The sequence below is a fragment of the Erythranthe guttata genome, chromosome 7 (genome assembly GCF_056151865.1).
Source record: "Erythranthe guttata isolate IM_541 chromosome 7, IM_541, whole genome shotgun sequence".
Classification (NCBI taxonomy): domain Eukaryota; kingdom Viridiplantae; phylum Streptophyta; class Magnoliopsida; order Lamiales; family Phrymaceae; genus Erythranthe; species Erythranthe guttata.
The window spans coordinates 13811702-13825814 of record NC_142539.1 but is presented as its reverse complement, the minus strand read 5'-3'; the positions used below and the strand labels follow the sequence as shown (position 1 = coordinate 13825814).

General features: G+C 40.8%; 1 protein-coding gene and 1 long non-coding RNA gene across 3 annotated transcripts; one reads left to right on the top strand and one right to left on the bottom strand.

Annotated features, from left to right (window-relative positions):
• Positions 1–1920, bottom strand: LOC105953992 (tetrahydroberberine oxidase). Its single transcript, XM_012977664.2, has one exon. It carries the CDS (start codon positions 1778–1780, stop codon positions 161–163), a length of 1620 nt encoding a protein of 539 aa, XP_012833118.2. The 5' UTR covers positions 1781–1920; the 3' UTR covers positions 1–160.
• A 3647-nt stretch (positions 1921–5567) lies between these two features.
• LOC148769761 (uncharacterized) lies at positions 5568–12606 on the top strand. 2 transcript variants are annotated; one of them, XR_016032300.1, is made up of 2 exons: positions 5568–5712; positions 11672–12606. It is a non-coding gene; the product is annotated as an uncharacterized LOC148769761 (long non-coding RNA). The 2 variants fall into 2 exon arrangements; XR_016032299.1 differs by lacking the exon at positions 5568–5712 and adding an exon at positions 5934–6023.
• The last annotated feature ends 1507 nt before the right edge of the window (positions 12607–14113 follow it).

Here is a 14113-nt window from a genome sequence, read left to right as displayed (position 1 = left end):
TAAAAATGAAATAATCTATTTAATTTTACATTAAATACAATACCAAATCAATAAGAACAATGTCAAGAACGACTTATTATGCATACAAATAAATATAAGTCAAATAATCATAGAACTGGATACTTAGCATTCAAATTAAATTGAATTTCAATAGTCATCTCTAATGATTCCTCTTCCACCTAAGAGTCGGAATACTCTGCTCGTGTCGGAAGAAATTCGTCGGATCCGCCATCGTTTTGATCCGAACCAACCTCTTGAAGTTAGTCTTGAAGTACTTAAGACCCCATTCACTAGCTTGTGCATAGCTTGTGTTTCCCTCATTGTTATTCACTCCTATATCCAAATCCCTATAGTTAATATACGCACCTCTCGGATTCTTCGACACGAACGGCTCTAAGTAAGCGTACATTTTCCTCATCCAGTTTATGTGCCTCTCCGACGCTTCCCTCCCCGGTTCGTCCCAATACAACAAATGAAGTATTTTGTATAGATTACCTCTCCTGTGAGGAAACGGAAGCGCATTCGCGGGAACTTCCCACATTCTTCCGCCGTACGGAGCCCAGTTCAACTCGACAAACTTGGCTTCTTTTTCTCCGAACAACTTCCATAAACCCTCGAACCCGTGAACCGGTATAGGCTCCTGTATGTAATCGGATTTCGCCTTGAAGGGGTTATTCGTGTAAGGCGCCCGCGTCCTGAGAACCTCCGTCGAAGCGTTCGGCATGCGGTTGCCGAATACCATGGCCGCCTGAACCCATGTCACTTCGGTGCAATCTTCTCTCCGCACACCCAACTCCGGAAATCGGTCGGCTAGGAGTGGAAGTAAATTTTCGACACCGCCTAGGAAGAGTGAGATGAATGTAGCTTGTACTGTTCTGTTTGCACCGGTTGTGTTCACGTTTCTTATCACCATGGCGATGAATAAATCGTTTGGAAGATTCGGAGCCACGTACTGCCATCTGTGTACGAGTTGGGTGAGGTTCTGTTCGAGGGTTCTGTTGACCGTGAATATGGTTAGGGTCTCCGGAACCCGAACTAACTGCATCTTCCATGCAGAGACAATTCCGAAACTACCCCCACCACCACCTCGGATGGCCCAGAAAAGCTCCTCTCCCATTAATTTCCGGTCGAGGATTCTTCCGTTAACATCGATTATTCGTGCATCAACAACGTGTTCAGCTGCAATGCCGAATTTTCTAATCAAGGCGCCGTAGCCGCCCCCACTAATGTGGCCGCCTACTCCGACAGTGAAGCACCCTCCGGCCGGAAAGGCTAGGGTTCTGCTTGTCTGGCTGATTCTATAGTAGAGCTCGCCTAGGGTTGCGCCCGCTTGAACCCATGCGGTTTCTTCTTCACGGTCGATTACTATTTCGCGCATTTTGATCAAATCGACCATGACGAAAGGGATCGGGGATTGATAAGACACTCCCTCGTAATCATGGCCGCCACCTCGAGTCCGGATTTGCAAACCGGTGTATTTCGCGCAGTGCACGATGTCAGGAATCTGGGACTCGTTCACCGGCGTGACGATCACTTGGGGATTAGCGGTTGCGGAGGATCTAAATCGAGGGTTTCGGATTGAGAATTGTAGGGTTGGTGTATATGAGGAGTTGATCGGAGTGTAAACGTTGGTCGAAACTAGGTCTTGATTGGCCGCCGAGCGATGCGAAAGGCATGCGACAAAATCTTCGTGGCTGTGGGGATAAACTAACAAGGGGGATAAAGAGATTACAAGTAAGGTGATAAGAAGAGAAGAAATATTGTTGGGGAAGTAGTTCATATTTGCTTAATTTGAATGAGATGAGTAAAAACAACCAAACAAGCCCTCTATTTATAATAAGTGAAAAACTTGAGAAAGCAAGAAGTTTGAAGGCGTGTAGATTAATCGTCTCAAAATGAGGTCAAATATGGTGTGCAATAAAATATAGAGGGTAATGATGAAAAATGTTGATATATAAATGTTTTTGGAAGAAGTTACTAGTTTTGGAATTGTAAATAGATTCCAATTCCAGAAATGTTGAAAATTATATTTTGAAATTAGTGTATTAATTATCTATATTCAACCCTCTCAACAAAAACTATGTATATTTGAAATGTTTGGAAATTGTTTTATTTTATTATATATATATTTTTTTAATGAAGGAACCTGAGCTGACGTACCCCATATTAGGCTAACTAAGTGTGACAAGCTCGATCTAGCGGCCGTTGGCAAGGTTATACGAACCATGGTAAATTGACAAATGCTTACTTGCTCCAACCGGTAGGTCATCCCTTGTGGGATGATTATTTTTTTAATTTAAATAAGTCGACCCAAATCATATTTCATTCTTTGAGATAAACCCATACTCATTTGACTTTCTCTCTAATTCCAAAATTGCCTTCCCATTATCTTCTTCCAACTACTCCCATCCCCAATTTGTTTTTCCTTCTCTTTTTTTTTTAAATCAATTTTCGTTTTTGTTAACTTTTCAGGTGTATTAATGGACTATTAACTCAAACATAGTCGATTAATGAACTAACTACTAAAATTGTTATTGAATAATGAACTTGAGTACTAAATGCAACAAGAACAACCCTAATACCGTCAATGAAAGCGAACACGGTTCAACAAAAAATAATTCAAACAACCAACCCTACAAAAGTTTTGGAATTCAAACATGAAACAAAAAACGTAGCGGTTAACTTTAATTGGCTACTAATCATAGTTGATTAAACATGAGGGACCAAAAATAATTTTTTTCCCAATAACTACAAAAGGGCTTTAATGACGGATAATTCCTTTACTGATCTGAAGAAAATCCATTAGAAACCGATTTTTATGTAGAACATGCTATTGAACTACTCTCTGAGATAAATCATCGTCGCAATCTAAGATGTGACCGATTTTCTTACTCCATTTAAAAGAAAACTCGTGTAGGGTCCCGAAATCGTAAGCCTTGCCCGACTTTCGCTCTCCATTTTACCGTGGCATTCATCTCAACCCCATATATGCCGTTTTGAGTGTGTGCGCATATATTAAGAAACTCAATAAATACACATAAATTATGGCAAATACTAAAATACTCCTCTTATTTATTATTTTTAACTGACCAATTAAGAGAGAAAAGGGACAAAGTTGAAAAAAATACAATTAGAGCTTTATTATAATTCTAAAGTGATAAATAATTTGGGATAAAAAAATTCTCTAAAGAAACAAATAATATGAGAGAAAGAAAGTAATTTCAATCTCGAAAATTGTAAAGATACAAATTATGGCTGTAAGCCTTTAATTTGTAATTATCTTAATTCTTCCCTACCTAACAATTTATTCAGATTTCTGGGATTTCTTTGTTTGAAAATCAGCATTTGGCTATTTAATTAACATCTTTGATTGTTTCAAGTTTCAACTAACTGTAAAATCTGGAAACTAAATAATTATTTTAGGGTAAATTACAAACACCCCCTGAGGTATGGTCAAATTACAAAAATCCCCATCTTGTTTGGATAATTACATCTACCCCCCTCAACTATGATTTTTTCTTACACCTCCACCCTTATGGTGCCAAATTCAACATAATCATATAGATTCCGTGAAATGTGCTCTAGTTTGTACTCATTTTTTTGTAAAAATACTGTTTCCGATGCACCACAAACTGATATATACAAGCTAAAAAACACATATTATGATCATCTTGCTTCATAATGTAGAGTTCGAATAGGATAAAACGGGTACAAAAGTGATAATATTCCATATAATCTCGAAGCTTCCACTAAATTTGAGGAGTTGAGGGGGTGGTTGTAATTATCCAAACAAGAGGGGTGTTTTTGTAATTTGACCATACCTAGGGGGGTGTTTGTAATTTACCCATTATTTTATGACTTGTAGTGTAGTCCAAGGTTTTAGGCTCCGGTCTTTTTTTTTTTTTTTTTTTTTGAGAAGTCAATGAACATTATTTAATTATTTATATTTAACGTCAATGAGTCTCTAGAAATGTTGATGGTCAAACATAAATTGCTCTTGTAATCGTAAAATAATTAGATAGGTCATTGTTTTATATATTAAATTGAAACTTAAAAGAAAATACATTGAGCCACAAAATAGCTTTAAATTGAATTAAACACCACAATATAAATTTGGAAAAAATAGCAAGATCCCCGTCATTTTTAAAAGGGCAAATTACGGCCACCCCTGATGTATGGTCAAATTACGAAAAAACCCCTCTTGTTTAGGTAATTACCGCCACCCCCTCCTTTTAAATATTTTTACGTAAAATTTATGTAATTCAGTTATTTACCGAACCAAATCGTATATTTTGTTCGGTAAACGGTATGAAATGTTGGCGTACCGAAATTTTGGTCCGGTTTTACCGAATTAACAACCCTAAATTTACCTCTGGAGGGGTCTTTTCGTAAGATAAATACATAGTTGAGGGGGTGGCTGTAATTACCTAAACAGGAGAGGGGTTTTCGTAATTTGACCATAGCTCAGGGGGTGGCCGTAATTTTCCCTTTTTAAAAATCATGTGAGGTAGAACTTCCTCAAAAACATAATTTGAGAAAAACGGCTCCTTAGGTTTTTTTGCGATTTTCTAATGTATCTTATGTGTCTAATAGACTATGTTATTTGCATAGTTGATTTATTAATGTATTATAGTTGATTGAAATATTAAAGCATATATTAGACCTAAAAATAATAAATCGATTAAAAAAACATAGTTAATTTAATTTATTAATTGACTATGCAAACAATATAGTGGATTAGTGTCCAATTTAATCCAACTTTCACGAAAAAAGCATAATCGCTGTTGTGCTCGACGTCCGCGATCACAACTCCGACGCCCTCGTCTGCAACAAGTGGTACGCCCTGGAGAGCGTTACCCGTTCCGTCGTCACCCTACGCGGCAACCTCCGTGACCTCTTCATGCTTCCCACTTATTTCTGATCCGTCTCCCAGCTCGACCTCTCACTCTTTTATCCTTGAAATGAGTATTAATTTATCTCAAATAGTGAATTATGGTTTGAGCCTGATGATGCTAGAGATAGATCGCCTGATGTAGTCGATATAGTATTGGGATTTTTGGCCCAAATGTTTTTTCTTCATTTGTGGCCCAATACCAGCATGTAACCAGCCCATCTTGGAGCAAGCCCATACTTGAAAAGCCCACGTGGAGAATTGGTCTTGACCCATTCAAGAGGTCAAAACGTGAAAAAGAACTTTTCTCTCCACCGAAATACTGATCTCGGCTCTCTGCTTTTTCATCCTTTTTTCTGGTCCGATTTCTCCGCCGGAAATCTGTGACACCAATATCTCGACTCCTCGGTTTTCGCTGAAATCGGTTCTTGGGGGCTATTAAATAGACCTCTTCTTCGTGAGAGAAATGTGACCAAGAGAGACCAAGAAAATTCAACCTACTTTACACCGTGTTCCAAAATCTTTTCTTCGTGACTGATTCTGACTCTTTGTGAGTCTCAACTCTTCGTGAGTGTTTGGGTGTTGGGTTGAGTGATGTGTGTGTTTGATTTATTCGAACTCTTGGTCCTTTGTGAGTTGGGTTTTTCCGGGTTTTTCCGGTTCGAGATCTGAGAGGGATTTGGGCTGTTGGGCTAGTTTCGAAGGGCGCGTGGCTGCGGCTGGTGAGTCTTGGACGAGGACGAATGGGAATTGAGACTGAGCCGGGAACCTCAATCGTCTTCAGAACTTCATCTTCCCGCGAATCTGTGTGATTCGCCGTGGTTCCCTCTTTTCCCCTTTATTTCTTTAGTTTTATATTATTTATTTGTTTCTTACCTTTTTTTTTTTTGCAATTATTCTGATTTGTTAAAGTCGTTATAATTGTTATGCTTTGTTTTTTATATTAATAGTGATTGTAGTCCGTATCCCCTATTCCCATAAGGTTATTTTCATGCATATTGATTTAAGTGACTATAATGGCTGTTTTATTTCCGATTGTTTCTCCGGACGGATACCCAACAGTGGTATCAGAGCTTTGTTAAGGGTCCGTCCGGAGCGGCGTACGAAATCCTGGTCCAGGGGTTTTGCTCAGGTATAAATTTCTACTCTTGGTGAGTTGATTGATTCTTTGTGATAATTATACCTAATATTGGTGAATCTTGGTGATTCTTTTATTTATTGCTTCCGCTAATATTTTGTGTGAATCTGTGTGATTCTTTATCTTTGTGATATTTGAAAATTGGAATCTTTGTGATTTGATTATCTTTGTGATTTTTTGAAAATTTGTGAGTCTTTGTGATTCGATCTTGCTAAAGAATATTGAATCTTTGTGATTCTTCCGTGTGTTGATCCATATTTGATAATCTTTGTGATTTTTGCTATCTTTGTGATTCATGGAATATGGGATCTATGTCTATGTTATCTTTAGCTCCTTTTGATGGAAAGGGTGATTTTTCTATTTGGCAACAGAAAATGAAAGGTATTTTAATTCATCAAAAATGTTTTAAATCGATTTCTTTAAGTGATGAAGTTTTTATAACTGTTGCTAAACGTGAAGAACTTGATGATCTTGCCTATTCTGCTATTATCTTGAATCTAAGTGACTCTGTGATTAGAAAAGTAGGAAAGCATGATTCTGCTAGAAGTTTATGGGATAAATTGGAAGAGCTTTATGTTGAAAATTCTTTGCCCAATAAAATGTTTTTGCTTGAAAAGTTTTTTGGATTTAAATTGGACTCTTGCAAAAATATTGATGCTAATATGGATGTTTTTACCAAGTTAGTTCAAGATATTAAATTAACTGGCGATAAAAACATTGATGAATATACCCCTATTGTGCTCTTGAATGCTATTCCTGATATTTATAATGATGTTAAGTCTGCTATTAAGTATGGTAGAGATAAGATTACTTTAGATACTGTGATCAATGCTTTAAAAAACAAAGAGCTTGAATTGGGAATTAACAGGGATAAATCATTTGGTGAGGTTAATTTTATTAAAGGAAGTCAGTCTAATCGTTTTCAAAACAACAAGGCTTCTTCTAGTCAAATTGATCAAAATAAGAAAAAGGGTGGAGATTAGAGTAAGTCGAAGGCTAATCCTAATAATAGGAGATGTTTTAATTGTGGTGACTGATATGCATAATTGGGTCAACCCAATGGGCCTACAAATTACTTACCTACTAGGCCACGAGCCCAATATCGAAGACCACTAATCACCGAGGCCCAATCACCTTCAAGCAAGGTTTGGGCCCGACAATCTCAACTAAGCTATAAATAAAGGTTTGAACTCATTCCTTAAGGTACGTCCTATTAACTGAGCAATACTACAATACGTATTCTCTGGACTATCTCTATGATCAGCACGTCTGACTTGAGCGTCGGAGGGGTTTCCGCCGGATCAACCCCCGGCTTAGTTCATGTGTTCTATGATCGCAGGTACCTCAGGATCATCAAGTTGTCAAGCTACTAATCTGCTTTGCTCTCCCAGTCCGTTTTCTACACCACCCTAGGTTAGCTACATTTTAGCATCATCATTTTGGCGCCGTCTGTGGGAACGATGCAAACCAGATCACGTAGCCAACAAGATCCTCCTGAGACGTCTGCTCGGAGAGAAAATGACATAGCTAACGACCTCCCACCTCGTGGAGGCTCTGGCTTGCCACCTCCTCCACGTCCCATGGATCCGCCTCGCGAGGTTCAGGTGATCCCCCCTCGGGACCCACCACTCGCCGATCCACCACTCCCTTCTCCTCGAAAGGTTCAAATAACCGAGGATGCGCTTCAACGCATGATAGCAGAAGCTTCAACTCGCGCTGCCACAGAGGCCGTGACCCAATATATCGCCACGATGGGAGCAAATGCTCCCAACGCGATACCAGCACCTGCTCCACATGTGGAGCCACCTATGACACCACCGCCATCGACTCCCTGGGGGTGTACAGTACCCCAAAAATATTTCGCTCGCCAAGGGTTATCGACTCCTTGGGGGCTTACATCTGCCCCCAAAATATTTCGCTCGCCAAGGGTTATCGACTCCCTGGGGGCTTACATCGCCCCCAAAATATTTCGTTCGCCAAGGGTTATCGACTCCCTGGGGGCTTACATCTGCCCCCAAAATATTTCGTTCGCCAAGGGTTATCGACTCCCTGGGGGTTCACCGTGCCTCCAAAACATTTCATTCGCCATGGGTCATTGACTCTCTGGGGGTCTACTTCTGCCCCCCCTCTAACGGTTCAGATAACCGAAGAGGACCTTCAGCATATGATCGCCGAATCCTCAACATGATCAATTTCTACTTACTTCTCGAACGGTTCAGATAACCGAAGAAGACCTTCCGCGTATGATCACGGAAGATTCAACTCATGCTGCCACTGAATCAGTAGCACCATATATCGCCAAGGTTGGGCATCTCACCCTAGTGGTTCGTGATCGCCTCATCCTAAATGGGGGGGCTATCCCATCCTAAAGTTGGGCATCTCATCTCAAGGGTGGTACATCCACTTACCTTTCAACCCCAAGGGGTTTCACATCCCATCAAATGTTTCACGTCCCTACTTCAAAAACAGAAAAAAGGGTCTAACGCGCACGCGCGAACCAATGGCACAACCGTGCGCATCCAACTCAGACCATAGGTCTCGAGCGTCTCATCCTACAGTGGGCAGCTATCCCATCCTAAGGTTGGGCATCACCCTTAACTTTCAACCCTAAGTGGGTTCACATCACATCTCAAGAGACGAGTATAATCTCCCTACTCAAAAAAATAGAACATCCCCAAGGGGACGCACATCCCATATCAAGGAACGAGGATAATCTCCCTACTCAAAAAATAGAACATCCCCAGGGGGGTGCACATCCCATCTCAAGGAACGAGGATAATCTCCCTACTCAAAAAATAGAACATCCCCAAAGGGGTGAATATCAACCAAATAAAAAAAAAAAAAAAAAGAGAAGAAGAAAGAAACAGAAAAAAGAAGAAGATCAAAAAAAAGAAGAAGAAAGAAAAAGAAAAAAGAAGAAGATGAAAAAATAGAAGAAAAAAAAAGAAGATGAAAAAATAGAAGAAAAAAGAAGAAGATGAAAAAAGAGAAGAAGAAAGAAGAAGAAAAAAGAAGATGAAAAAATAGAAGAAGAAAGAAAGAAGAAAGAAGAAGAAAAAAAAAAAAAAAAAAAAGGGGGAGGGGAGCAAGCCGAGCCAAGCCGCGCGCGCGGGGCTCCAAAAAAAAAAAAAGAAAAAAACAGGAGGAAGCGCGCGTGGCGCCCACACGCTGACGCGCGCGCGCGTCAGCAAAGAGAAAAAACAAAAAAAAAAAAAAAAAAAAAGGAGGAGGCGCGCGTGCACCGCACGCGCGCGTCAGCGAAACAGAAAAAAAAAATAAAAAAAAATTGTTAGAGCGCGCACATGCGCGCGCGCGCTTTCCAAGGCGCCTTTGGACCGCGCGCTCCTATCAAATCGCGTGCAACTTTGCTTACTTTTTACTAAATTGCGCGTAGATTTTGACTCGCTTCACCAAATCGCACGAGAATTTCAACGCACTTCACCAAATTGCGCGAGCTCTTCAACGCACCTACCAAATCGCGCTCGCTATCAAACGGATAAATAAAAAATATTATTTCTCCACACCGTGCCAGCAATTAACGATTAAAGAAACACTACAACACCGATCTACTCTCGACACGATCCGGTCCCCTTTTCGACGTGGCTCCCACATCGTCTCGAGAGTGGGGGGCTTGCGAGACAACTCCCACGAGGAGCCAACTCGCTCAGTACTACCACCCGCAGCGAGACAACTCCCACGAGGAGCAAACTCCCTCGGGTCTACGAAACCATAGCGAGATAACTCCCACGAGGAGACCAGTCGCTCCGTCCTATAACCCGTTGCGAGGTAACTCCCACGAGGAGCCAACTCCCTCGGGTCTCATAACCACAGCGAGATAACTCCCACGAGGAGACCACTCGCTCCGTCCTATAACCCGTTGCGAGGTAACTCCCACGAGGAGCCAACTCCCTCGGGTCTCATAACCACAGCGAGATAACTCCCACGAGGAGACCACTCGCTCCGTCCTATAACCCGTTGCGAGGTAACTCCCACGAGGAGCCAACTCCCTCGGGTCTCATAACCACAGCGAGATAACTCCCACGAGGAGACCACTCGCTCCGTCCCACAATTCGCAGCGAGATAACTCCCACGAGGAGCAAACTCGCTCCGTCCTACAACCCGCAGCGAGACAACTCCCACGAGGAGCCAACACGCTCGACACTACAAATCCGTTGCAAGGTAACTCCCACGTGCAGCCACCTCGCTCGATAATAAGACTCGCTGCGAGACAACTCCCACGAGGAGAGAAATCGCTCAGAGCGACATCAATCCGCACACTCGTCAGTCGCGCGTCATCCAATGATTCTACAACTTCGCTGCGAGACAACTCGCCCGAAACTCACTATATAATCGCAAGCTCAAGTTAGCACGATTACAACCCTAGAAACACTTAGAAATATTATGGGAATCTATATAGCCTGGCCAGCTTGATTACTCAAATTTATCTACTTGTTTTCGATGGGTCCTTCATTAAAACGTGGCCACGGTCCAAACATACTTACGACCCACGAGGTCTAACAAAAGGCACGATCCCCATATAAAAATCTTGAGAGCCTGATCCCCTCCTCAAGTACATCACGCGCAAGGCTATATGTAAACACATACAAGCAACGCGTCACAACATTGACAATGTCGATAAATAACAATTCCCACGAGGAGAATACTCGCTTTGTGCTACTACATTATCGCGAGACAACTCCCACGAGGAGATAACTCGATCAACTCTATTACCCCGCGACGAGTCAACTCCCACGAGGAGATACCTTGATCCGAGCTATTACATCGTCGCGGGACAACACCGACGACTCAAGTAACTTACATCGCGACAACTTGGTTGCGCTACGCGCCAACGCGCCTTCACGCCGACAACTTGGTTGCGCTACGCGCCAACGCGCCTTCACGCCCCTCCGACACACGCTCCGATGCGTTTTCGCACACCATTAGGCCATACGCCAACGATCGACTTCTACAAGTTTTACTCTCGACACGATCTGACACCCATTTCAACATGGCCCCCACATCGAATCGAGAGTAGGGGGCTTAATGATATGCATAATTGGGTCAACCCAATGGGCCTACAAATTACTTACCTACTGGGCCACGAGCCCAATATCGAAGACCACTATCACCGAGGCCCAATCACCTTCAAGCAAGGTTTGGGCCCGACAATCTCAACTAAGCTATAAATAAAGGTTTGAACTCATTCCTTAAGGTACGTCCTATTAACTGAGCAATACTACAATACGTATTCTCTGGACTATCTCTATGATCAGCACGTCTGACTTGAGCGTCGGAGGGGTTTCCGCCGGATCAACCCCCGGCTTAGTTCATGTGTTCTATGATCGCAGGTACCTCAGGATCATCAAGTTATCAAGCTACTGATCTGCTTTGCTCTCCCAGTCCGTTTTCTACACCACCCTAGGTGAGCTACATTTTAGCATCATCAGTGACCATAATCATTTTATTAATGAGTGTCCCAAGCTTAAGAAAAACCAACATAGAGATCAAGCCAATATGATATCCGACGGTGGTGATGTATTCTAATGTGTTAGAATATTTGCATTACTTTGTGTTTTGCTTGTTTTTTGCATTACTTTGTGTTTTGTTTTTAGACTTGTACTAACTTTGTGTTTTGAGTGCAGGTAGTGTCATACGGCAATGATGATCTCGTTTTTCCCCTTAAATGTCCCGATGACTCATTTGGGCCAGGTGGAGATTATTGGGATTTTTGGCCCAAATGTTTTTTCTTCATCTGTGGCCCAACACCAGCATGTAACCAGCCCATCTTGGAGCAAGCCCATACTTGAAAAGCCCACGTGGAGAATTGGTCTTGACCCATTCAAGAGGTCGAAACGTGAAAAAGAACTTTTCTCTCCACCGAAATACTGATCTCGGCTCTCTGCTTTTTCATCATCTTTTCTGGTCCGATTTCTCCGCCGAAAATCTGTGACACCAATATCTCGACTCCTCGGTTTTCGCTGAAATCGGTTCTTGGGGGCTATTAAATAGACCTCTTCTTCGTGAGAGAAATGTGGCCAAGAGAGACCAAGAAAATTCAACCTACTTTACACCGTGTTCCAAAATCTTTTCTTCGTGACTGATTCTGACTCTTTGTGAGTGTTTGGGTGTTGGGTTGAGTGCTGTGTGTGTTTGATTCATTCGAAGTACTCTTGGTCCTTTGTGAGTTGGGTTTTTTCCGGGTTTTTCCGGTTCGAGATCTGAGAGGGATTTGGGCTGTTGGGCTAGTTCCGATGGGCGCGTGGCTGCGGCTGGTGAGTCTTGGACGAGGACGAATGGGAATTGAGACTGAGCCGGGAACCTCAATCGTCATCAGAACTTCATCTTCCCGCGAATCTGTGTGATTCGCCGTGGTTCCCTCCTTTCCCCTTTATTTCTTTAGTTTTATATTATTTATTTGTTTCTTACCTTTTTTTTTGCAATTATTCTGATTTGTTAAAGTCGTTATAATTGTTATGCTTTGTTTTTTATATTAATAGTGATTGTAGTCCGTATCCCCTATTCCCATAAGGTTATTTTCTTGTATATGGATTTAAGTGAATATAATGGCTGTTTTATTTCCGATTGTTTCTCCGGACGGATACCCAACATATAGTATGAGCTTGAAGAGTAAATTAAAGTGGATCAGTGGCTCACGAGCTTGATGACCTCGAGTAACATGCGATCAGAGAACAAGTAAAGTAAGTCGGTGGTTGATCCGGCGGAAACCCCTCCAACGCTCAAGTCAGACGTATGAATTGCAAAAATTGTAGAGAGAATTCAGAGAGTTGTCTTGCTAGAATCATGAGCATACCTTAACAAATGAATTATAACATTTATTTATACTGAGCTTGTCGGGCTGGAATTAATTGATTGTAATTGTCGGGCCCAAACCTTATTTGAAGGTAATTGGGCTTACGTCGTACTGGTCTTCAAACATGGGTTCGTGCCCCAGTTTAAGAAATTGAAGGTCCATTGAACTGACCCAATTAGGTATATCATTAAGCTCTCATTCTCGGGTTGATGTGGGAGCCAAATCGAAATGGGTCGTGTCGAGGGAAAAAATCGTAATAGTCTTGTGTTGGGACCTTGTCCTTTGCTTTCCCCTCTTTGGTGTTTATTTTTATTTTTTATTTTTTTGTTGGTATAATCTGTGGTAGAGTAGAGTTTTTGTTGTTGAATCAACATCATAAATATCTGCGAATTAAACTGCGAGAGGAGATTTAGAAGCACGTGATACGTACTGAGGCGATTCTTTGGACATGGGGTTTGACTGCACGCAAACCCAGGTTACTGTCTCTATTTCCATTCGTGTATACTGTTGTAAAAAAAATAAAAAAATTGGTGGCGCTGCGTTGTCCGTCGAACCCGTAAACTTTGATATACCATTTCACATTACATATATATATATATATATATATATATATATATATATATATATATATATATATATATATATATATATATATATATATATATTTTAAATATACTTTCATTTCAAATACCCTTTACAAAAAAATCGAATTCGCCACTGGCAACATATAAATTTAATTGAATTTCTATACGAGACCACGCCAAATCAATGGCAGCTTTTTAATTTATATTGTAAAATTTTGTCGTAGATAAAATAAAATATAGCATTCAACATCACCCATTTTGTCAATAAGGGCAAATTACCAAAACCCCCCTGAGGTAAGGCTGAATAACGAAAATCCCCCCCTTGTTTGCGTAATTACGAAAATCCCCCTTGACTAACGGTTGACCAATTTTTTTTAACAGAAAACGTGAAAAGTCTATTATACCCTTCTGTTAAATATGTAAAAAATAAAAGAAAAAAAACAAATTACGAAAACCCCCCTGAGGTAAGGCGTAATTACGAAAATCCCCCTCAATGGAATATTATGATTTATTTGTATTTAATATATACTTTTTACATTTCGTTTGTTTAAAATTGAAATATAATTAAACAAATATTAAAAATTATTAAAAATATTTTTACCGTAAAATAAGAAATACGAGAATATTTCAAAAATATGTAAACTCGTTTTGATTGAATAAAAAAATATAAAATATATAAAAAAAAAATA

What these genes read in the sequence shown, in the direction of transcription:
- LOC105953992 (XM_012977664.2), bottom strand. Translation starts at nt 1,780, where the DNA reads ATGAACTACTTCCCCAACAATATTTCTTCTCTTCTTATCACCTTACTT.